Source organism: Astatotilapia calliptera, chromosome 18, assembly GCF_900246225.1.
Source record: "Astatotilapia calliptera chromosome 18, fAstCal1.2, whole genome shotgun sequence".
In the NCBI taxonomy this organism is placed as follows: domain Eukaryota; kingdom Metazoa; phylum Chordata; class Actinopteri; order Cichliformes; family Cichlidae; genus Astatotilapia; species Astatotilapia calliptera.
Genome location: NC_039319.1, coordinates 8,425,640 through 8,452,315, shown reverse-complemented (window position 1 = coordinate 8,452,315; position 26,676 = coordinate 8,425,640). Strand labels below are relative to the sequence as shown.

General features: G+C 40.5%; 1 protein-coding gene across 2 annotated transcripts in view; it reads right to left on the bottom strand.

Moving 5' to 3' along the window:
• Positions 1–24,480, bottom strand: part of kirrel1b (kirre like nephrin family adhesion molecule 1b) — an 81,714-nt gene extending 57,234 nt beyond the window's left edge. For both annotated transcript variants that reach the window (XM_026148658.1, XM_026148659.1), the window contains exon 1: positions 24,106–24,480. In XM_026148658.1, the coding sequence (XP_026004443.1) occupies positions 24,106–24,151 (46 nt within the window). In that variant the 5' untranslated portion in view covers positions 24,152–24,480. The remainder of the gene's footprint in view (positions 1–24,105) is intronic.
• Positions 24,481–26,676: the final 2,196 nt, after the last annotated feature.

The following is a 26,676-nucleotide window of genomic DNA, read 5'->3' as shown; positions in this document are numbered from 1 at the left end:
TAACTCTGCCTGGAGGTGGATTTAAGAACATTAAACATTTTAATGCTCGACATTAGCCATAACTTTCTTCAAATTATGAAAGTACGCTCTCCACACTGTGGATTTATTATATGTATGTTTGGTCTGATGCTCTGTGTTGTTCATACTGAGAGAAATGTTAAAAGTCAAGCTGTTTATTCACAATATTTTTATGGCGGCACGATTACATCAGATGCACAAATTTTTGCTGCCTTGTGCATCCTCTTATATATGTTTCTACCAAATTTAAGCTGACACATTTGGTAGTCTTGGAAACTTTGAGAGCTTCACTAGAATTTAAAGTAATTATGGGTCTACATACTGTGCATGTAAAGGCAGTAAACATGTGTCCACAAGGGAAATTTAACTGTAAGAAGACTGAATCAAAATTAAATAAAAAGACAGCAAAAAAGGCGGTTAGAGCTTCTGAACTTTTAAAAACTAGACAATGTACAAAATACAGCATGGCAATATGTAATAATAATTTTGGTTGTGACAAGATATTTATGAATGTAAAAATCTGTTACTACCAGGTTCACTGTGCATCCATGGCATTTGTTCAAAGCTTACCCAAGCCTCAAACTGACTCATCTTGGCCTGAATCCTACTAGGAAATTGTTACTGGGCTAGAGCGGTGAAAAAAACATCCACTTTCTCCTGTCTTCCTCAGCAGGAACAACTCTAATATCAATGCAGCTACAAGGGAATGGAATGGGTTTGCTGAAAAACTGCATTTTGATTCAAGGTTATAACACTGGCTGACAAAGGTAAGTGTATGAGAAAGTACAGTATTTTCAGTCTGAAAAGGTGAAAGAGAAAAGAACTAAAACTAGCTACCGAACTAGAGTCAAAGTTATCTCAAACACAGGACCACTGACTTAGGAAAAAGATACTTATTTACTTGCCTGATGCAGTAAATGATCCACTGTGTCGATTCCTTTCGTTGAACAAAGGTGTTTTCACTTTGCGCAATCAGTCATTAGCAAGAATCTATTGTTTGGTGTAAAGGGGAAATTTAATTTCGCAAGCAAACTCTTAAATCTAAATGCATTATGGCTACAGCATTTTGGGATCATTTAGACCAGGGGTGGGCAACTCGAGGGCCGGTGTCCCTGCAGGTTTTAGATGTGTCCTCGAACCAACACAGCTGATTTAAATGGCTAAATTAGCTCCTCAACATGTCCTGCAGTTCTCCAGAGGTCTGGTAACGAACTAATCATGTGATTCAAGGTGAGATCTAAAACCTGCAGGACACCGGCCCTCGAGGCCTGGAATTGCCCACCCCTGATTTAGACTGATTCAGAGTGTACAGAAAACATGTCAATGGCCTGTGGTCTGAATGGTGAAGCTACGTGTAGGTGCCTTATGTAAAGTAACATAGATGATAAAGCAGCTTCAGGGCGTGGGTATAGTTGACTGTCTGTTCACAGTGGCTACATCCACTTCTTCTACAGACTACGTTAGGAATGCACACTTCTAATCTGTTTCATTGTTGTCAGCGCTAACAATGACCTGATGTAGCAGAATGGGTACGCGTAATTACTCCATAGTTTCATGCTGATCATTTGAAGCACTGAGTTTCAACGCTAATAGCCAGCACTGATCCTTTGATTTCTACTTGTTCAGGTTTGGTGCCTTTTGTGGGTTACAATAACAGAAACACAAGGTTATACAAAAATGAGTTAAAAGAAATCACCATTTGCCAACAGTAGGAGATCCTCCTTTATACTCAGATTTTCATTTTTGAAGATCATTTGAGAGACAGCTTTGGTCTCCTAAACATTTGGTAACAAGGTAATAAAATTAAGTCATTTCTGAGATTATGTACCTGATTATTTGTATTTGTATTTTTTATATTGTTTGTTTGTAAAATTGTGCAATTTGTTGCTCGAATGTGTCTGGAACCTCAGGAAAACGCTCTGTTAAAGGCTTATACTTGTGAGGTCTGTGTTGCTCTTCTCTAACACATAGAGTAAGGGGTTAGGGCTGAAGTCGGGTTCACTGTGATCATGGATTGGGAGCATGTTTAGATAGGAACTTAAAACTTGGTACACAATATAAAGTTAGATTGAAGACATTAAAGACACACAGTCGTGAACTTGTGTCTTGTAGCAAGGTTTAAAATTCACAAAAGTTGGAAATAGTCTGTAATTTCTTTATATAAAAGGAAACCCATTAAAAGTCTGGGACCCCGCTTTGCCCTACTCTCCTCCTCTGCCATACCCCGCATGGCACTGAGAAATAAATCTGCTATAATGGTCCACAAAAAAATGTGGGGGAAAAACAGAATGATTTCTTTAAACACTCCCTCACCCGCTTTGAATGTACTCTAACAGGAGTGAATAGTAAAATTTGCAGGGACTATTTTCAACTGTGGATCAATACACATTTGGTGCTCTAGTGGAATTGATTCAAAATAAACTACAGCAGCCATCATGGTAATAAAGGAACATGTCATTCAGTTTAATGTGTTTTCAATAGTTTTAGAACTACTGCAAAGGTCTGAGGCATGGAGGAATGAGCTTCATCAGAGCCCGACTACATTCAGAAGAATCAATTTAGTGTAAGTTTTCGGGATTTCTTAACAATTAGAAACATTTGGATGATTGCTAACCGTAAGAATGCAAAACAATGCTGAGTCAACTTGTCATCACAAAGCAAGCAAGAGGTAAAGCCTGGCAATTTTGAGATCAACAAATCTGAGGCGCCGCCTTGACAACTTCAGAACAAACATGGAGGCTACCAGAATGTTAAGTGCTGCCTTGTCTAACATTAAACTCCATTTTCAAAGGTCAGGACCGCAGTTGAGGCGGTGATGAATCAAGCACTTCATTCCTTTGCTTATAAACCTCCCCTTTCTGTTGCTATCTGTCTAATCCCTGTACCCCCCCCCCCAACCCCCCTTGTACTTCTTCTCCTCCTCCCCCTCCACTGTTTCCTGTATTTCTCTCTCATTTCTGCCATTTCCTCCCCTCCCCTCTTTCTGAGGTTTTCTCTGGCCACTTAATGGAATGCATGGCATTTCCTCCTTTTCTCCCTCCCCCTGGTTCTTCTTCTCCTTCTGTCCTCCTCTTTTTCCCATCTCTCTCCAGCCCCCGCTTTCTGTAATGAAATGTAAACTTTGACATTTGTCAACTTAGTCCTCCTATCAACAATTTGCAGTGTCCGGAGGTTGTGGGTTTATTGGAGCAGCTAAAGCACCACATGCGGCGAGCCCTGACCCCTCACCCCGTTCCTTCACTCGTTTGTTTATTTGATTTTTCCTCTAATCTCATCATGTTTCTCCTCTCCCTCCTGTTTTCTTTGTGCCTGTTCTTTCTTTCCTTTAGTTTTGTTGTACTTTGTCTCTTTCATTCCCCTTCTGTGTTGCTTCATAATCTCCTTTTCTTTCTTCACCCACTCTCTCCTTCTGTCTCACTTTAATTCAATTCTCTGCTGACTGATAATCTGTTTTTCCTTCTTTTCCCCCTCTCCGCTGAGCACTCTCGTTCTCTTATACTCTCTCTTTCATTCTCCAAGTTCATTGATAAGGTCTTTTGCCCTTTTTCTTCCCCCCTTGTGTTTCATATTCCAGTCCTCACAGCTTGAATCAATAGCAGTTTCGCAGCTAATTCCACAGCTCTGCATCAATACCCAAAGGCTCCAGTCTCCTCCATCACCCCCTGCCTTCCTACTATGAATATTCAAATGCGTGTTATAATAAAGTGGTTTTTCTAAATGCATTAGCACGCAGAAGGGAGAGGAGGGGTCCGTCCAAAATGAGGTTTTCACCATTTTGAGAGAAGTGAGTAGAGGGAAGCCCATTTGCAACATGACTTACAGAAACCAAGAAGAGGATGCTTTATAAGAGATGATAGGTTACTTCTGCTCCATTTAGAGTCTCTAGATCTTCTCGCCTTGTTTATGATGATGTTTTTCAACAGTTTTTTTTGTTAAATCTGCAGAACGGGCAGAAGAAGGAAAGGCCAGAGAGTACCACTGAGAGCTTAATGAAGTGGTTTTTCACACACATTACCGAGCAAAGATTTAACTGGTACAAACAAAATGATTGACAGAGCAGCGCTGTAACAAGTGATGCTGGTTCGGAGCCAGAAAATTCCACTTTGATAACACTTACATCCAGTGTTACCAACCTTTCAGTGTTTTTCCTATCTGTATTCTGAAGGTTTTTACTAAAGAATGTGTTCATGCATAATTCAGGAACTAATTAGAACATAATATTCCTAAAAACATGGTGATTTTTTCTTTTTGGCTGTGAATAGTATTTAGTGATAGCATAGTATTGTTTTAAAGAAAGAATTCTAAAATCCCCCCCAGGGGAAAAGTGTGAAAAATACAAACTTGATGAAGAATCAGTTTGTAGATTTTCTCATACAGTTTTTGTTTTTCATACACAGTGTTGGGGCCAATACTCAGAAAAGTAATGTATTACACATTACTTATTAATTTAAAAAAATAATGCAGTACATTACTTTATTACTCCCTGGAAACAGAAATTTTTTACACTAGTCATTAGATTATTTGCGCATTACTTTGTACACACTGACACATATCCCTATCCTAATGTTGACAAACATACAATCACATACAAGCATTTCTTTCTCTTGCTTTCATGCTATTAAAATAAAAGTAATGTCCATATTGCAATGCCTCAAAAGTTTTAGATGCACTAATATTTCCTTTCTCCCCTGCAGAATAACTGAAACAGGTGATTATAGCAAAAAATGGTATGGGGGTTTGTTCTAGATGCCCTTTGGGCAGACAGCTGAGAATCTTTGCAAAGAAACCAATTGTTACAGTAACGTGATTACTGAATTTAATTGCACTTGGGGTTACTGTGTAATTGCAACGTGTTAGACCCAGCACTACTCACCCCTAGCACACAGCAGGTAACGGTCCACTTCAGGACCATTCACACCACTAGAAATAGAGTTTAAGGGCTGGGCTAATTGTGGACGCAGCAAGTAGCACACACGATGCTCGCTAATGATGAACATATGGATAGTTATCTGCGCAACGTCAGTGCACTATTACAGATTTTGTTGTAGTTAGCAGATTAAACTCTGGATAATGTCTTAGCCAGCTGTGTCAGACATCATTATGTCATTCTCTATTAATTAAAATCTACAAAAGTTCAGGGCTTCACAGTCGAAATAACAAAAACGAAACAAGTGTTTCAGATTTGTTCTCTGCAAAAGCCTGGCTTGCATATTTAAACATTTTCCAAACACAGTTAAACATGTGATTTTGTATTGATTTTCAGAAAGTTTCATGGTAATATAATTGTAGCCTAGTCACATGTTGTGTTTCAACCTTGCGGAGTTTAGAGTTTCTTCTCAGGTAATGCTTCTTCCCTCTTTGTCCTTATTTTGCTTTTAAACTTACCCTGTTTAAAAGGACCAACCACAGCCAGCATGTGCTACCATAGCCAAAGACTTCCTTTCTGTTTCTTTCTTTATTTCTCTCTTTCTTTCACCTCCTCATTTTCTTTCATCACACATTTTCTCTCCCTCCTTCCATCCCTCTATTCATCTCTCCCCAGCAAATCCAAAAGTTGTGTCGCCATAGCAACAGCTGCCGTCTGCGAAAATTACCTAAATCCCTCCCTTTTTTCTCTCTCTCTCGCTCTCTTTTTTATACTGTGTGTTCCCAGTGACATTCAATGGATACTGTTTTGATGTGGGAACAAACAAATGAGTTGGGGGTGAAAAGGAGAGGGGAGAGAGGTTGATGTTAGGGGGAACGTTGGAGCAGAGCAGCAGAGCAGAAAGAGGAGAGGAGGGATTAGAGGTGGAAAAGCCTGGTGGCCAGACAGGCAGCCAGTGAGCCGGAGAGAAAAAGAGAAAAAAGAATGAGACAGAAAGCAAACACAGGCAGGGACAGACACAGAAAAACAGCCAGTCAGACGGTCGTGCAGATACATAAAACAGAAAACAAATAAACAAAGAGCAAGCAAAGAAAGGCAAGCCAAGGGCACACAGACAAACAGAGAATGAGACAGACAGACACACAGAGAGACTGACCCAGTGAAACAGGGCAGCACATGAAACAGGTAACACAAGAGAGGAGACAGACATGTGTCGCCATGGTAACACTGAAACCAGGAAAGGGGAGAGAGAGAGAAAGAGGTAGTGGTGTTGGTGATGGTTGGTGGTGGCTGTGAGGAGGGTGAGTGGGGGTTCAGAGGGGGAGATATAGGAAGCATGCCGTCCCCATGGTAACACAAACGGAGGGATCCTGAAAGAGGGGAAGCGAGGCCGGCACATGCTCACACACAAACATCACAAAAGAGACAAAAGACACATGATTCCACATTCATTTAATTCTCATTATGCAACACAGTGAAATTTGAGCTGCAGTCCCTTTATGCTACCAACAAAAAATATGAACGAATAATAAATCATTTCGTCATAAAAAATAATCATGAACAAAGCTAATTTTTTTGGTGAAATGAGTAGGAACTGTATGTGTCTGTAATGTCTGAGAAACTTTAACTTGCTGATGCTCAATAGATGAGTGCCGGTGATGTTCTGGGAGGGCTTTATTCACTTTATGATTTTTTTTAGGATCCTTTAGTCTTTTCATGGTTCCTTAAGAAGCACAGATGTTTCTAGCTTTCTTCACCAGGGTACAGATGTGTGATGACTATGACAGGTACGCTCGATGCTGTTCACCTGCTCCGCTTCAGCCCCACTGAAGTAAACAGGGGTGTCTCTTTGGCTCAGTGTCTCTAAAATCAACACTTATCTTCTTAGTGTTGTTGATGTTCAGTAGTGGGTTGTTCTCTGTGCACCAAAATGAAAGATCAGCGATTCTCTCCTGATATGAACTCTCGTCACTGTTTGTAATCTGGCTGATGTTCATGATGTCGTTCACAATTTCACAATAATTCTCCCTGTGTCTGGGAATCCAGTCATGGATATACAGCATGAACAGGAGGGGGGTGAGCACACAGCCCTTAGGAGAGTTCCTTTGCTTAGCACTACAGTGCAGATTGTGTGACTCCCCCATCTGAAGTGTCTGTGGTCTGTTTGTGAAGAAGTCCTAAGCGAGAAACCTTATTCTTCATATTTCAGCATCCTTCCTGTCATCCCTGAGCAGAGTTTCAGCTTGATTTGCATCGCTGTCTTTATGTTGTATGATATGTTTGTGCAAAAGCTGAAAGCGCTTCTCTGAATGTGGCCAATTAGTGTCTCCAACATGCCACTTCGTGATTCTCAGAGTTTGCCAGTGAGAAGCAGTTTTATCTCTGTGATGAAGAATGCATGTAGTTGTGAAGAAACCCTGATGGATGGTGTAAATCATTACAGCTTGCGGCATTATTCTTGGTTGGACAGCATACAAGGCAATCTGTTGTCTTATCATGTCTGTGAGACAAGGCCAGTTTCCAGGATCATGGCTGAGCCAATTCTGCAAAGACAATCACATTCAATTGAGATAAAGTCTCAGTGGAAATCATGTAGTTGGGAAACTTCCCCAGAACGCTTATCAGACGCTAGTAATTACTCTTCAGCAAACACGCCAGCACATTTGCAACTATTGTAGCACTTAATCAGAGCATTGTGAAGGCAAAAAGGCTTGTGGCAGAATGTGACGAAATGAGTCAAGTTGCTTGACCTGAATGCACTGCTGACTACAGCAACTGTCATTGCCAGGAAAAGACTCACCAAACACAGCCTGAGGATTTACACAGAGAGCTAGTAGCAGCAGCAGGGTCTCAATGAGCCCACTGTCACTGAACAGAACTGAGCCCAACATGCGAAACACCACAGAGAGCAGAAGCTATCAGCTAACAAGCTACTTCTGTTGGCGCCTTCTGTTTTTAAAGCTTGTCAGGAGCTGCAACAGCTGAGCTCACACGATCTAAAAGTAACTTTGTGTGCATATTTGCTTTTGGACAATACTGTTAAAAGTGTCAGAAAAGCTGTTTAAAAAACACACACATAGATACACACACATCCTGACAAACCATCAGTATTCACACTGCCTCCTCGCTCTTCACAGCATAGAGTGTTACTGCAGGTATCGTTGAAATTTCCCCCTTTCCAAGGCATATTTACCATTGTGTCGGGTCATTAATGCACTCTCAACTCATAATTACTATATTTCCAACAGCATTTTAAGGCAGTATAATTGCAGCGTGCCGCAGATGGCTGTTGGCTAACTGGCTTGCAGTTACGCCTAATGGCTATTTGCTATCGGTGTAAAACAGGCTAATGGTTCACTGGCCAGCAGCTATAGCTTAAAATAGACAGCTGTCCTGTGTAGGCAAAGCCAGAATTGAAAAGACTATGTACTCCTCATTATCTGCTTCTGTGAATTTGCCACACAACAATGGACCACAAAAGCAAAAGAAGAAAATGATCTTTTTCCCCCCCTTTTTTCCTGTTCGATGTCTGAGTGCACTGAGGCTCAATCCAAAAAGCTTCATTCATGCAACAAAACTGGACTGTGTTTATGTTTAATTATAATGGCCATGCCTCCTGAAACAAATAATTATCCTTGTGCAGCTCTCTATAACAAATGTAAATTGATAAAGACAAAGCGGAACTGTTGTTCAAAGCCAAAACTGTGTGGATGTTTATATGCAGTGAGCTCCATGAAATAACATTTGTGCTGTTTTTGAGCAATTTTATCTTCCAACTCAACAGGGAAAAAGATGGAGACAGAGAATGTATATTCCCTTTCAAACAAGGAGACTAATTACAAGGGATTAAGTAACTGCGTGGGGAATAGTCAGGAAATCTTGCTCAAAAACCTTTTGTTCCAAACCCCATTAATTTCATCCTGCTCGGTCTAGTGTATAATGGGTCAAATCTGCAAGATATTTTCTGTGCTGTTAAGAATAACATCCGTTTATGAAGGCAGAAGCATAGAAAGCCTCAGTGTGAAAGGCTCAGGTTGAGTGAGGCTGAAAAGTCGTGCACCCACACTCTAACTTTGCAGAGGAAGGATTTCATGTTAGAGAAAGTTTGATAAAAGTAGACTACCTTTTTAATAATTCAAAACGAAATAATTCTTAGGCTGCTAGTGTGCTTTGCAAAAAAAAAAGTATAAAAAGTGTGAGCTTGTATCACTTTTTAAAAGACAGAATCTTGTCTTGAGGTTTGGAAAATATAGTGAAGATTGTGTCTGTTTCAGAGACAAGTTATGCAGTGTACTGACTGCATCCTTACTACATTTGAAGTAGAAAATGACACATATGAAAACTGAAACAATACTGACTGTTTGCACAACTTTAAACCTGATGTACAAATATCTCTGTTTCCTGATGTTTTTGGAAACCTTTGTTTTGATCAATTAAACAAAGCTCCTGGTGCACAGATCAGTGATGTGAGTGAGGACTTAAGCGACTTTTGTGTTGATAAAGCCCATTTAGGATTGTTCGAGCACGGACCTTCGTTCCAACCAGATGGAGGTGGTTGTTTTACAGTTGATTCTTTTACTGAACTCATCATAAGCGACCTCTCTTTCAGTACCCTTCAGCATCCCATTAAAATACACTAGCCATCTTTAAGGGCCTTTTTAATATGCAGTGTGAAGAGACAGTGACCAGGCTTCAAAAGTGTAAGAGGTGAGTAAAAATGATTGTTAAAAGTAGGTAATAAGATCAAATGGAAAGCTCACAAGCACAGCACGATCCTTCATGATCCACAAACTTCATTTTTGCCACCTCTGCCCCTCTTGCCTTCTCTGTCATTTATTTGGTTCCAACACTACCACAGCTAGTACATCATGTGCCTATCTCTTTGTGACACCAGCAACTTCTGGCACTACAATAGTATTTGTCACCTTGGGATAAAAACACCCATAAATAAGTGCATTAGAGGATAATGAATACCATCTATGACTCATGGATGACATGTAGCAGCGAAAGTAGTCGAAAGTACAGTCGACCCCCGGTATAGGCGGGGGTTAGGGACCACAACGGCACACGATTAGCTGAGACCCCCTCTAAAAACACTTATAACTGCCTATTATACTATTTCAACACCAAATATACCTTAAACTATCATCCTAAAACACTTCAATATCATTTCAAAGCCATCTGGCTCAGAACATTTTACTGACACTTCCGTGTCTGTCGATGCTATCTCCCCATGTAGAGAAACACAACTTTTTTTAAATCATGAAAAATGTATTTAGACATGAAAATGACATGTAAATAATTAATAAATATTTTAGATATGCTCGACGAAAAAAATCAGCAAATAGGCGAATTTTCCACAAATAACTTTAAAATCCACAAATCCGCAAATACTGAATTGCAAATAGGCAGGGGTCGACTGTACATGACCCCTGCCTATTTGTAGCAGAAGCACACCTGCTGTTGCTTTTCAACACCCACATCATCATTGTGTCATGGTCATAGGCCTTTGACCAGAGAGTTTTTTCGTGATTGGTGATGGTTTGATGACTGCAGTGAATTCAGTTGACTCGTCTATGGACTTTCGTGTTTTGGTGTTTATGCTATATATAATAAAAATAAAACATTTGCATTGTGTTGCTTCCTCCTGATTTTGCAGGACCTGCATTTGTTGCCATGATGCCATATAAATGCATAGAGCTCATAGTTTTCAACACTGATGGTGCACTGGCACTGTATGTGCAACAAGCATCGAATAGCACTATCCTAATGCACCCCATGTCACTTTACTTCCCTTTTGATCACCATTGTGCCCAAAACAATATTCTTGATTGCCACACATTATCCACGCCCAAACCATAAGGTCATTCATAGTGCTAAATGAAAATCGTTCTTGTCACAAAACCATTAAATTAGTCTTCTTTCTGTTCGCTTGTTTAGGCAATTAGCTTTAAATTCTTATATGTTTCGTATATTAAATTTGCCACTTATATTGACAGCACTAAAGTTTCCAGCAGGATAATGAATTCTGACCCTCTCTCCCCACACGACCCTTGTCGGTTCCTATTTTGGATCACCATGTAGCTTCGGCGCTTTCAGGGAAACAGTTCGAGGCCTCTGTGGTCAGAGCTGTCTGAACTCTGGGACTCCCAATCAATCCTCTCCCCCTCTCTCTGTCTCCCTGTCTGTGTTTCTCTCTGCTCACTCACACAATGATGGAGGTCATGTGTGGTCAAGAGTTGAGAATGGACAATCAGGCAGCAGCCATATACCCACTGTTATCACTACAGCTCATATCACTGTCTCCCTCTCTCTATACAGTGCAGTCATACCACTCTACTTACTATTTTTTTATTTCACTTTTATAGTTTTGAGCAGTAAGGCAACAAAACCTTTTTTACTTTTACACGTCTCAGTCAACTGATTTGATACTGTTGAGAATAAAATAAGAAATTGTTTGTCCAGCCTTGAACATGACTTTTGGAGGCTACGAACACTCATCGGAATTGTTTGCTGACTGCTTGTTAAGACACAGTTTGCCCTTTTTAAATATGAAGAATGTCCCATGGTTGTAGAGGATTTGGACAGAAGGACTGGAAGCTGCTCTTATCCATCCATCCATTTTCTTGACTCCTTATGTGAAACCTATCGCAGCTCTGATAGGATGAGAGGCAGGTTTCATACTGGGCTAACATCAAGACAGACAACCATTTAGAATGACCAGTTAAGCTAACATACACGTCTTTGGACTGTGGAAAGATGTTGGAGAACCTGACAAAACCCATGTACAGGTAGAACATGCAAACTTCCACAAAGAAAGTGGAAGTTTGTTTCAAAAATAGTGTCCTGAAAAAACACATTTATAAATTTATTTTAATTTCTTTCTGATGAATTTCATTTTAAAACAATTTGTATCATATTAAAAATTATTAAAGCGGAACAAAACTTACCAGACTCATGTTTAAAAAAATACATTTTTTAAAACAGCTACTCATAATAATTTTATTATGATCAGCTAGATTTTGCAGCAAGGCTGATGTGTCGCAAACCTGCATTCTTTCTGATGGCCAGCAGGGGGAGACTCCACTTGGTCCCAAAAAGAAGTCTGGCTGTCGAGAAGTCAAGATCTCTGTCTAAATAAATAAATAAATCTGGGTAAATTCCCAGATGATTAAACATGCAACTATTTTGCTGGTAATAACTGAAATGAGTAAAGAAAATCAACAGCCTATTTATGCAAGATAATTCATAATTTTATTAGGGGGGTTACATTGGTTGGGTTTGATTATTGCGGGGGTCATAACCCCCCTAAACCCCCTTGGAAATTACGCCCCTGGGTGCATGCTCACTCAGTTTCATTTGTCACATCTAGTTTTAGAAATGCTAAGACAGAAGTGGCAATTCACTACCACTGGATAACGTCACTTAATTTTTGTTTTTTTGTACACTTCACAGTCTTCAGTATTTCGACAAATATCCTGGTTGGACGTGATTAATTGCTACAGAAGTGTTGGCATGGTGGCCAATTGCAAGTTAAGCAGGAAGTCCTGAACCCACTTCATTTAAACTAACTCCTATTTCCATAAGTAAAGTGATATATCCCCCTTTTCACAGAGTAATTCATTGCCTTTTTAATTAATTTACCCAGCACTATCTGCTGTAAATTCACTCTTCCTTTGCATATCTCTCCTTCTACCTTTTCTCCCAACATGTTTTTTTAAAGTTTCTTCAAGTTCTTTTTCTCCCTCTTCCTCCGTTGCTATGGTAACTCTCTCTCTCTTTCTATCCTTCCCTCTATCTCTCCGGTGCACCCCCTCTTCCCCCACCCCCCTCTCTCTCTCTCTCTCTCTCTCTCTCGCTCTCCCTCCTTTTCGCTCTCCCTCTTGCTCTCTCTCCAGTGGCTGGTTGGATGGTTGCTATAGAAACAGACTTATTTAAAAGAAGAGCTAAGAAATTATCATTTTCTCTAGCTCTCCCCAACACGCTCACTTTTGCTCCCTCACTTCCTCTCTCTTTCACCCACCTCCCTCCCCCTCTCTCCCTCTCTCATTTCCTTGCTTTGCCTCAATCACAAGCGAGCAGACCTACTCTTTTATTCCCATTTGGCCCTCTCTGTATGATGTTGGTTTTCATTTTCGCACAAGAACATACACATAAACCAACAACTTGCAATCTCTTTCTTTCTTCACCTTCCCCCCACCTCCACCTGCCGCATCCACCCTATACACGCACGCACACACAGCCGCTTTCAACGGTCCTACTGTTGCACACACACGCACACTTAATATGAATATACAAAATCTGTCCTGAAAGTGCCTTTTCTTAATGAACATGCATAATACAAACTTCTCTTTCAGCGTGACAAAACTGCCTTCTGTCTTTTGCGCTGGAGACATTATGAAAGAGAAACGGGGCACTCAAACAACCCAGAACTGAATCCATCAGAATCTAATTCTGCAAAAAGCAAACACAGTGGTAGACGTAAAACATCCACAATAATAAAAAGAAAAGAAAAAGAAAGAAAGGCTAAGAGCTTTTGATTTGAGATTTGACAGTGATTGTGTGCACAGTGGTTTTATGTTCAAGTCACCACTGAAATTAAAGGTAATGGTTAACATAATGTTTAACATACAGAAGTTTAACTTAATGCTTCAAAATAACTGTTCAGAGGCATTTCATGTTGGGTCCTGAATAAAGAGGCTTCAAGAACAACATTGTTTTCTCACTAGTATAAAAACGGTAACTCTAAATTTAACTGTTTACCTTTGGAAAATCTGATTTTAGTCCACAAAAAGGGACTTAGGTCCCTAAAATGTTTATTTAAGCACTTTAATAGTGTGTCTCAGTTTAGTTACTTTTGTGTAGTAGGCCTAGACTATACAGACTAATATTATCTCAAATCAAACATGATTCATTGGGCACTTACCAGAAATTATGTTTGCACTCTTACACTGGCTATTGCCTACATTTGCAACTTGTTGTGCATCTGACAGCACATCATAAAAAATTCTTGTACAGTGAAGCCAGTTTTACACAAAAATACTTAAAAGTGCTGATAATGCAAGGTTTACCTGTAATGCCTGAAAAGCTTCATCAAAGCTGGCGTTGTATCCTCCCTGATGGCTGAAAACTGTTGGTGGTGGTCTCCCACCTTGTCACTGTATAGCCAAAGTGGCAACCACTGAGGGCAAGGAGTGTACAGCATTCCATCTGAACTTTATGACCATCATTAGTACACCATCTTTGTACTCATAGAGCACTTCATGTAGCTGCACTTGGTAGTGTGAGCACATTTATGCTCCCAGAATAGAGAGCACAAGTACAGGAGGACACAATCTGAGACAGAGCATAAAGTGTTTTTCATAAAATACATTATGACATTTCACAGAAGGAAAAGCACAGGTATAAATAATGAAATTCACAGTGACTGGATTTAATTCAATTCAATTAGCTACCTTGGTTGCAGGCACCTTCACAGCTGAATGATTATATTGTATCATGAGTAACACCTGTTTACTTTTCCTGCAAGTTTCCTGCAAAAACACCCAGTTACAAACAAACATCACGACAACCAGTGCAAACGTGCAGCTCTTCCAAAAGTATAAAGTCACAACGATTCAGTCAAATTTCCTTTCCTGAACAATAGCAAATCTTCCACTGACATAATCTCCACCTGTGACGCCATCACTTCTTCCAGCGCCACAGGGAACAAGAGACAAGCAGCGTGACGTCACCGTCCCCCTTCGCTGCCACCGCTGAGAGCTGCTCGCTTATCTCTCCTGCACTGGAGCGTATCAGGCTTCACCGAGGGGAGATAGTGTCACCACCCTCCCCACCCACACCAACACCTCAGCCAACCCGGCTCTCGCCTTCTCCTCGCTCTCTTTGCCTCATCTAGCCTTGCCAAGTGAAGTGGAGCCCGGGGTGTTATCAGTTCCTGATGGCTATCGACTTACATTAAAACATAAGAGGGGAGAGAGGAGGAACACGCAGATAGACAGACATAGGCTGGATGGAAACACACACAGAGTGGGTGGTGATGGATACCGGCTTTCATCATCTGTAATCATGTTGTCCATCTCCATCTTTAAATTGCTGCTGCTTCTTTTATCACCATTTAAAATCCACCAAAGGAAAAGAAATAAAAGAGATACTTTGAGCCATCAAAAAAAAAAAATGTCTTGGTGGTGGTGCCTACGCAATAAAATCATTTGGTTACACAAGTTCTGATAAGGGAAATAAGTTTGAAAAAGTCTCAGTGGAAAAGATTGGAAGGCGCTAAATTTTAAATTAAGTGAAAATGGTGCCAGTGGATACTCGGTCTGTAGGGTGTGAAAAATTGGAATTATGTTCACTACACACTGGATATGTGAAAAAGAAATTATTAAAAATGGCAAACTTTTCCTTTGGCAAATGCTTTAGTTTAAGTACGATATGTGGTCTTCGTAGACTTTAGTAACTTAGTCAAGAAATAACTTGAAATGCAAAGACCTGGTGTTATATATTCAGTGTATGTAGTTGGTGTAGTGTAGAACTTGTTGCACTGAGGAGCATTTCTACAACGGCAATAAAGAGTTGGCTCTACTGCCGTCCATCCATCTTTTCAGCCGCTCATCTAATTCAGAGAGACGAAGCCTGTTCCTGCTACGACCATGCAAAAAGAGGTACATCACTGCATCATTGTACCACCTGCTTTTCATAGATCCAATGTATGCTGAATTACATATTGAAACACACAGTCAGACCTTTTGCAATAACTGAACATGAGATTTGTTTCTGTTTTTCTTTTTATTCATAGCTTTCTGGTTGGATCGAGATCAAGTAGCTAAGACAACAAAAATCTCAGGAATGACAGTTGATTTGAAGGTTTCCTTTTCGACTGGAAGGAAATATTATCTCAACTGTTTCTGTTGTGGTTGGGATTCAGTAAGGTGTGTAAAACCGATATTGGCAAAGTCCTTTTAAGAGCAAGTCTTGTCACTCAGCAGTCTTCTTAGAAACAGCAGCTACTTCAGTCTAGTCCAAGCATTGAATTAGTGGTATGAGAACCACAACTTTTACTTCAGTCATCACTGGGATGTAAAAATAAACACTGCATCTATAGATAGAATCACTGCTCAGTGAGTAGATATACCCACAATTGAAACATCTGTGCATCCGTCCAGCAACATGATTGGTTCACATTTCCCTTTTTGGCTTTTTGAGAACAGAGACAAGACAAATATTCTCATTGATTTCAGGATCCATGTCTCTACCTGATAATGTTTCTGATAAGGGTAAGGGTTAGGAAATTCACAACTGGAAAGTTTTATTTTTCTTTGAAATAGATATGTAATCCTGAGACAATTTAAAGTTTAAACCATGATAAACTCTTACCACTTACATACCATTCAGCGCAAAAAAGATTTTGCTACTTTTTAAAAATTTTATTCCACAGTTTTTGCATGATTTTCTGTTTTCGGAGACCCTTTGGCCACCTTTTAGTCAAAGCATTAAGCCTAATACCCAGCAAGCATAGTCAATTATCAAAAATGTAAATGTGACAAGTCAATAATCCTTTTGCTACGACCTCGTTTAATTGAGTAATTGTTTCATTGATTACGAGGAATGCTGTAATACGGTGTTGCATAAGGTACAAACACACACATTTATCCAGCAGCATGCATAATCCAGGGCAAAGACAAAAGGGAAAACCTTGTGATAGTGATCTTGTAATGGATCAGATTGATTTAATTCACTGCGCCGGACAATTTCTCATTCTTATTCCTCAAGATGTCTCTGAATGGATTTTATGTGGGAGGCCCATTCAATTGTTCTCTCTCACCTCCACACGAGTCTCTCAGACAGCCAGCGAGCGAGAGAAAACACAGGCAGACAAAGAAACGGAGGGGGAGAGAGAGAGAGGCAGAAACATAAACTACCTCCACACTGAGCTTATTTGATCTCACAGCCCTTTTTCGTTGACATTCTTCCTCATATAAAAGGAAGCACTTTTATGCTTTTGGTGCTTTTATGCTTGATGTCTGCATTTCTTTGAAAGCCTCTCCTTGGAGAGGGTGGCCAGTTTGGTTTCTCACTTTTCCATCCAAAAAAGCTAAGAAGGGTTACTTCCAGCCTTTTATCACTTTTATTGAATACTCATGCAGAGAAAGGAGACCCACTTTATTTATCCTTGGAGGGCTGAGGACTGTGGTCGAAGGCGGCGCTTTGTGCATTGCAGCGTGCTGCTTGGAACAGCGGTGAAATATGCTGGAAATGCCTGGAAAACTCCAGGCCCTGCTCTCCCAGGAGAGCCCCATCTATAATAGGCCTGGCTGTTTCCCTGTGCTCCCGAGCAGCAACCCTCTCCACACATAAATCTCTGCTCCCCAAACCTGCTCTCCCCCTCTTTCACTCCCGTTAACTCCCACTCCTCCTCTGCATTTCATTCCTGCCTTCATCAACACTACTGCATCTTCCTTCTTCCTCCGTTTTTTCTTCTTCTTCTATTAGTGCCCTTTTTTAGGTTCCACATCCTTTCTCTCTCCTTCGTTGCAAATTTCTCTCCAGTCTCACCCACTTTTCTTCTCATGCCTGATGTACTTCTCCATTTTCTTGCTCCTTTGCTCCAATCCATATATTGCATTGGCCTCTCCAACCCTGCTGCCTTTTCTCTTTCTGCCATCTTTTTAGAATTTCCTTCATCCTCCTCTTAGTCTTTCCTACCAAAATGTATATCCTTCCCTAATCTATAATCCTGCTGTCCTCTTATGTCCAAACTCCCCTCTTAATGCTTCTTTCTCCCTCTATTCAGCATTTTCTCCGTCTCTCTGCTTCCTTTAACTATTCATCTCCTGTTTGTCGCCCCCTATACTACTAATCTACCCACTCCTTCTCTTCTGTTCTGCGCCTCTATTTTATCGTCTTCCTCATTTCTTCCCCTCCATTGCTCCAACAGCCCTTCTCTTCTCCTCTTTCACCCTTAATCTCCACTTCCCCTTTATAGTCTCCTACTCTGCTATATTCAGTCAGTCTTTTTTACTCTTCTAAGCCAAATTCACCTCATACTACGCATCTCGGCTACACTTCAGAATCTCATTTCTTCCTTTTCCTTGTGCTCTCCTTCTGTTCATGTTTCTTTCATATATCTTCCTGCCTCCTCTAATCATAGATAGAAGACTGTTGCTCTTCTGTCTTCCAGATTTATGTCTCGCAATCATCCATTCCTCCTCTATTTTCTTCTCCTCTATCTCCACACAAATGGCTCACATCATTTCTATGGCTCTTTCACCTTTCTACCCTGGTTCTCCCACCAAAAATCCTTTCCTATTTTGCCCTCATATAGTTCATTTTCCTCCTCTTCATTTTTTCATTCCCGCAAAGCTTCCTTTCCTTTCCTTTCCTTTCCTTTCCTTTCTTTATTTTACCAGTTTCCTTCACTCCTTATCTGTCCTCTTCCTCCAATTCTATCTCTCTAACCCAGATCCCCTTCTCTTGTTCTCGTGTTCTCTCATCTTATCCCACCACTTTCCCCCTCTGATCTCTCAATCCAGCTCACACTACTCTTTTTCCAGTTTGAATTACTCTCCTGCCATCATCCTCTTTTCTTCTCTCTTCTCCTTCTCATCTCTTGTCCCTTATTTTATCTTCTCATGTATATGTATTCTTCTCTTCATTCCCCTTTCTCTCTCAGTTTATGACCCCTTCCTCATCTAGGATGACATATCTATAGACAGATTGATGGGTGTCAGCCCTAATACCAGCAGAAGCCCTCTGTTAGCCTCTGCAGACTCTTTCCGTCTTTCACTCCAACAAACACATCAGCCTGTGCAAAGGAGGGAAGGGGGAATTTGCCGCCATCATTTTAGATCACTGGATTATTGGGGCATCGTAGTGAATTAAGCGGCAACTAATTGTGGCGGTTATTTTATTTATTTATTTTAATTGCTGCTCCTTGTCACCTCAGATTATGCTTCTCCAACCATAAGGATATCAGATCTGTCAGGTACTGCAGGGCTTTGGGAAGAGGCCCACACACACACACATATACAGAGAAGCTCCACTTGCCATCATGTTGTCTGAACCTCTGCTCTTAAACAAGGTTTCTCATGCTATTTTTAATTATTTTCATTGGCGAGTACAGAGTTTTCTTCAGTGATGTGTTTTTTTTACAACCCAATTAGAACAACAGAGTCAGCCAACCTTGTATACTTGTTTTTATGGTACGATCAGTACACTATGGCACTAATGGCCAAGGTTGATTCATCCTGAAGCCGCTCATGCAAGAAACGCTCATCAGTTGTGCTTTAGATGATAAAAGTCATTAAAGTGAAGTGCATGTGCAGTAGCTGTGTATAGTGAATAGAAGCACCGGTGCAAATAAATATTGCTCGCGCATGTATCTAATATCTGTTCAAAAGTTTTGATATTTACAACGGTGCACAAGAAGCCATTTGTTTGGATTTGGTGCTGACAAAAGCTCTTTTGTAATCTGTTGTAAAGTGAGGTGCTGCTCTGAGGCCCCAGACCTTTGAAGGCTGAAATTCAAAGTGTTCTTTGTTTTTGTAATTTCATTGTAGACTGTAGATTTGTTTGTATAAAAGTACTGGGTCTAAAAACAAAAAACACAAGGCGATGCAGTGGTAGGAACAAGTTGAGGCAATCAAATATAATTGATGTCATGATTAACTAATTTCAAACGCTTATCATGCCATGCAGATATGTGACTTGCATTTAACAGGATAAGGTAAGCAGGCTCAACTTCTTTGCAGATGACCTTGACTTATTAATTTATTAATTTTGCACAGTGGCATCCCAAATGCAATAACAAGAGTTCTGAATGTCTGTGAAGGTTCTCAGTCATCCAGGTCATCATAGTCTAAGGAGCTTGGAAAGAAAAATGTCTGGACTTCTTTAAGTTGCTCGAAGATGTTTTACCTCTCATCCGAGAAAGAACTGTAAATGAAAAATGAACTGAAGAGGCTTCTCGGATAAGAGGTGAAATGTCTTCAAGCAACTTAACAAAGTCCAGACGCTTTTCTTTCCAAGCTCCTTAGAAGAGTTCTGAATGAATTCTACTGATATAAATAGGGGAACTACTTATTTCAGTAGTGATAATATGAAACCTCAATTTTTATTTAAAACACTGTTTAACGCTCAGGTTTATTGTGTCATGTAAAAATGAGTATCCCATCCATACAATAAGGAAAAGTTTGGCCAAAAATACTAAAACAAAATTAGGTCAAATCAGCCTAAAATTTCTTTTTTTGTTGTTTTAGTTTTTTAGTTTTGGTATTTTGCCTTTGTAATGACAGTGAGAATTGAGGGAAAATTGAAATATAGGGAAAGAGAAGAGGGAAACAACGAGCATCAAAGGTCCAGCCCGCCTTGGCTGCCATGTTACACCCATCAACATGACCCTCTTCACTCATACTGATGTCAGAACTTTCCGGACACACCTACTTGAAACACTGTAATAAAATCACAGATCGAGTGTAACAGTTGTTACTGTTAGGTAGTAGTGGTAGAAGAAATCCATTAGTATTTATCTTTGAGACATGAAACGTAATTTTTAAATAGATAGTTTCATTACATATAAATGTTCCCGTTAACTACACATGCTATAACTGTGTTGTTGTGCAGTTTTCCAAATCTTTACATGCTGTAAATGCCAAAAAAGATTTATGTCTTCACCCATAAACCCCCATGAGAGAGTATTTTTGTTATCTTGATGATTCAGAGAGGAATTATACAACTGTTTGAGGGCGTTACAGTAGAGAGCTTGAAACTAATCATTTGCCTCACAGAGTCTATTACTGTACGAAGTCATAGCGAGTCAAATCAACAATTCGAGGGATTGTAAAGATTTGCCGTTATCCAGGTCATCTTAAAGTTTACATTTTTTGAAGATGATTTGAATGAAAGTGTTTTCGGTTGAAGGTAAAAAGGAAGTCCGGTTGCTTTTGACTGAACATTTCTAAATACATCTTGAGAAGCCTTTCTGAGGATCCTTGGGTGCCCCTGGAGCCCAGTTTGGGTGTAAATCTTTGCTGATGTAAACCATCAAACATTGATGGTCCAGCTGGGTTGCTGTGGAAGCAGAGACTGAAGCCAGTAGGGCTCTTTTCTCTTTCTCTCCCTCTCTGCTTCCTGAGCACTCCTGCTCTGCCTCTGTTTATCCTCAAGCATCCCCTCTTGTCAACAGATTAGGACTGAACCCCGCTGTCTCTTCCTTTCGTCGTCTCTCTCTGCCTCCATCTCTCTGTCTTTTGGCCTGTCTCTTTACATCTGCGCTTCTGCTCTATTCTTGTGATGAGCGAAAAGAGTGGAAGGAAGAGGAGGGGGAGATATAGGAGAAAAAGAAAGTGTATATATGTGTGTCTATGTGTGTGTGTGTGTGTGTGAATGTGTGTGTGTGAAAGAGAGAGACGAGAGATGGGACAGGTGCTTGCAGTGCAAGAATTGCTTTCCTTGCCTTGCTTGCATGATCAGGCTGCAAAAATGTTCAACTCAAGCAAAAAGGTCTGTTCAAGAATCGACTCTGAGAATCAGGCTTCCTCGCCTGTGGCCAGACCAGCGCTGGCAGCGCAGCAGCAGTTCACGGTGGCAACACGCTACATCAGACCCACACACACATACAGAGCCCAATCGTAATTGCAGGGGCCCACAGATGCGCGGTCAACCACACAGAGATGTAGCTGGTCTGTGTTAGGAAGCCAGACACGCCACTGAACTGAACAGTAAATCAGGCTGAGAGACCGTCTGAGGTGTCAGCGGCAGAGTCCAGGCAGCAGACACCTGGAAGAGTCCAAACAGGCTAAACACACATTAAGCTGCAGATGCTGCATGTAGGGGACGGATTCCCTCTGATCACATTTACAGGCTTACACCAGCTCAGCAGGAAACACTGATCTGCTTCTCTGCTCCGTTCTCGTCTGTTCGCTGCTGTTCTCTTTATGTTTTTGTTCTGCTCTGTTCTCTGCTCTCAGGTTCTGTGCCTGTGTTGTCAAAATCACCTTGGTTCATCGGCCACAAGCGTCCCAGTGGGCCAGACCAGTAGAATCTCCTAAAAAGTCTACAAAATGTTCTCTTTCTTTTAGCATAAAGAAATACAAGTGAGCTTTTCTAAAAGTTCACATGTAATAAACCATGAATTTCCAGGCAGTTCATTTTGTAAACAGATGGTGATGACTTAAGAAAGATATGTCTAAATTTTCCTTCTAAGTCATTCTAGTGTCATGACAAAGAAATGCTTCTGTCATCAACAACATGTTTAGGATTGACTCCTTCACTTAACAACTTTGCTTTGACGTAGTATGGTAATGTTTTTGCCACGAAGAAGGTGACTTGCAGCACAGCATTTCAAAATACAGCAAAAAGCCCAAAAACCTTGCAAAGACATCCACTGCACTGGATTATGGTGATTTTGGCCAGCAGGTATCATGTCTGAAACCCCTGATGTACACTTTTTCTAACCTCCTCTGCTGGTTCTGTTGTTTTGTTCGTCCTTTCTCTCATTTCTTCTGTTCTGCTCCTTCTTATATTCTTTTCTAATTTGTCGTGATCCATTTTGCTTCTGTTCTCTCCCGTGTTTTTACTTCATTATGTTTCTTCTTGTTTTCCTCCATCTGACATAACTCAGTTCTGGTCACCTTTCCTCTGAGCTGAGAGCTTCTCTGCTGTTTTGCTGTTCTGTTATTTTCTTTGGTGACCCTGCTCTGTTTGGTTTGCTTTATTCTCTCTTTATTCTACAAAAAAACAAACTTTAATATACTTCACCCATGTCTCTCCTTCTCTTCAATTAAGCTTATTACCAGTGCTCCTTGTAGCCATGACACCAGTTAATCAGATCTCTTTTCTAATCTTCAATTTCAGATATTCTGACTTTGACATATTATTCTGTAACATCTTTAACCTTCTTGCGTGAAGCACGAATGTCCTGCTCTGTTATAATCCTATGGGGTGGTCGGCTCAGCTCCATTCTGGGAGCTCCTCTGACTGTCTAGGTAGATCATTGTCTGTGGTTCATCACACCCTCGGCCTGCAGCACCAGGGACCCAGGTGCTGAAGCAGGTACACACACACACTCTCTCTCACACACGGTTGAACTGTTCACATCAGGCCACCTCAATTAATCACCTCTGTCTTTGGAGCAGTGACTACCCTCAAACACAAACGCACACTCATCTGCTCATTCACTGAGGTGTGTGTGTGTGTGTGTGTGTGTGTCGCTGTGTGTGTGAGAGAGGGCAATCTATCAAGGTGATCGATAAATAGGAACATTAATATTAGTAATGGGACTCTCTTTCAGTCCACTGAATATGTCTCCGTCTTTAAGGTAAAATATGAATTTTTCTTGGCACCTGAACGTTTGCAGCAGGACCGCGCACACGGACACGAGCACGCAAGACTCTACCTGCATGCTAAGAAGGAGTACTAACACACACAGAGAGACAGACACACACGCACGCACGCACACATCGACTTTCTCTCTCGAGGGACAGTTGTCTGCGCTGGTCTTTACACTACTCTCACTGCACACAGGCTCGATACAGAGACTGAGGGCACGATCGCGCCAAGCGCGTGCATGCTGCATGTGTGTGTGCGCGTACGTGTTGGAAATTGATTCAGTGTGACTTATGTTAAAACCCAGCGACCAGACTGTGCATTGGATCCTCGCCTCATCAATCATCCCCCGGCTGGCAGGTTATGCGCAATGTGTGTTTGCATGGGCAAGCGCGCATGTGTGACCCACACTGCGTTTTCGTATGTGTCAACCAATTCTATCCATGCGTTTTAAAGGTCACGTCAACGAAATGTCGTTTGCAGATGCTCCACATCTCTCCCACAAACGTGTAACTGAAGAAAAATGAATGCAGCCACTCTGGGCCGTTTGTGTCTGCACTCTAAAATCTAATTTTCCCCAACAGGGCAAAGACCCCGAAAACCCCACGACTCTTTCCCTTCAGCTTCTGCGGGCTGAGGGGCTGATGATGATGTCCAGGGCGGCACAAATCTGTAACAACACGCGCACAGAGAACCATGCGCACGGACTCATCGCCAGACATAAATCCAAAATATACAAGCACTGCCAGCGCAGACCGAAAGAGACCCACAAAGCTCACAGACGCCCGCACAAACAGTGGGAACAATAAAAGGGTGGAAAATCGGGTATTTATCAGAAACTTTCAGTTTCTCGTGTCTTAGTCAGGTCAAACTGAGCGTCTTTAAACATCACTCACCTTGGTTTAAAGTGATCGCCAAAGTTATGATCCACAAAGCTGGCATGGTTCAGCCGAGCGCATTCAGATTCCTCCCCTCGGCTCTGCCTCCCCAACAAGACACCATCAATTCCTCCCGATCGGGTGAATTTAACCGGAATCCTCTTTGAGTCATGAGAGTGCAAAAACACACATTTAGAAAAAAAAAATCCAATGCTTCTTTAATTCTATTGCCCTTGTCTTTCTTAAACTATGTCTCAGTTTTTTCCGTGCGTAAATTAAACCTGACTCCACTTTTTTTTGTTTCTCACTCTTGGTCCCTTTTCCTCTGTGCGCTTTTGATTCCCATTTAAATAGGACTGAATTCCTCTCTCCCTCTCTTCTCTTACTCTCTCTCTCTCTCTTCCTATGTGCCCCCCCCCCCTTTCATACAATCAGTAGCACACACCCCCTCCCTCCTTCACTACCACCACCTCCACCTCTTCCACCCCTCCCGCTCCAAATCTCGGTTTTAGAGAGAACAGAGAGGAGGGCGCTGCTGCGGCCACAACAAGAACTGCGTTTAAAACATAAAAAGAAACCCAAAAGTCAGGTGTTAAACTTTACAAATGAATGCTGCTTTAAGGATGAAAACACAGATTATGCAGATTATGGATGTGAATAGTTTGTAACCTTTAAATTAAAGTAGCAAAGCAGTGTAGATAGTGTAGATAGTTAAATGTTTAAGTCAGATATTCTGGACATTAATTCGATTCACATAAAAAACGATCAGAAATTTGCATTGTTCAAAGCTTTAGGCGTCTTGATCATTTCATACCAGATTGTGTATATCTGGCTATGGATGACAGGACTACAGATTTTCATGTGCCGATCATAGTTTTAAAATACTAGAGTAAATTCTTTGCTCATCAAATCACAGCAAAAGAGTTTTTGAATAGCTTTTGAGAGCTAAACCATAAAAAATCATGAATGTTGAATATTTATACATGTTGCTATTACTGTTACTATTAGGACTAGTGCAATAACAGTGGCCCGATCGTATCCAGTGTGCTAATGGGAATATCTGCTTATAGAGGGAATTCGTATTCATTTGTATTTATTTATTTTTAAAGCGTAAAAGCCACCAGAACACCTGTTTAATTGCAGCTAAGAAGTTTCATTGCCTGCAAATACAGCAACATGTAAATTGCGTTAAAATTGCATAATTCACCACCCAAATGAGGTCAGCTTTGGCAGTGCACGCATTTGTTGGCACCTACATCAATGCATTTTTGTTCAGTTTGAGCGGGATCACATTTCTGAGGGTGAAAACTAATTAATTTATTATAACGGCATTCTGTTTATTCATCCCAACTGCGCTTTTATATGTAGAACAACTTCCGCAAAAAAATAGTTCTTTATCTTTAAATGAATGGAGAGCACGCATCATCCATCTGTTTTGATGCGACTACATACTGTGCAATTAACCAGTAGCATGTGCACAATATAAGGCTGATTATTAACCTCCAGTACCAACATGTGCTAACAATTTTCCCCAAACCGCAGAGCAAACTAAATGAGAGGACGCAAGGGAAAGATAAGAGCAATGAAAGGAAACCACACAGAAGAAAGAAAGACTTAATAATCGGTTTCAGACATAATAAGATGAATTTTGTTGCCAGTGTCCAATGTAAGTTAATAGAATTAAGTGAGAACATCAGTCAGTAGCTTTCTTAGTTTTATAACCAAAGATCATTTCTGTTTAAACAAGAGTGTTCAGTTTACTATGTTGCACTGCCATCTGTTGGACCTTCTTTTTAGCTGCGTGCTAGAAACAAAATATGCAGTGTGGCTCATCTGGACCTGTTGATAACTTCATTCTGTGGCTTTTAGATTTATGAGCCATTTTATCACATCAATTACTTTCTGGGGGGGAAAGTGTTTTTCAAGCACAGAGACTGATGAAAAGTAAGATGTTTAATCACTGGAAAGAAAGAAAAAAAAACAGGAAAAAAAAAAACCAGAATCCGCTGACAAAGAAAAGAAAGCTCATAAATCTCATAAGCCTGTTTAAAGTCCTAATCAAATCACTACAGATCTAGCATATAATATTCTTTTAAATATATATATATATGTATATATTTCTTATATTTTAGCTGAAGAGTATTTCCATAGGCGCAATGCTTCGATTCAAATTGAGTCTAGAATCAGAAACTGTCCAGTCCATCTAGTTCAGAGAGAGATAGGAAGCTATTCTCAACAAATATTTCTCTGATATGATGAATATGAAGGCATTTAAAATCTTAAATAACAGAGAGCGCCTTAGAGGTCTTTGATCTTGAAAAGTCTCAGTTTTTTAAGAAAATGTTGCATTTTTCAATGATGCAGTAAACTGCCGGGACCACAAAATTTTACAGCGTGAAACAGTAAACACAGGTACTAATAACATTAAAGACGAGTCTGTGCTGAGTTATTAAATGTGATTAGCAAAATATGCGTTTAACCACACTTTCATATTAAAAAAAAGTTTCATAAGAAAGCTCTAATGGGCATTTCAGACCTGGAATTTTTACTGTTTCCCAGCATAAAGAACAAATGATAAGACACGTGAAA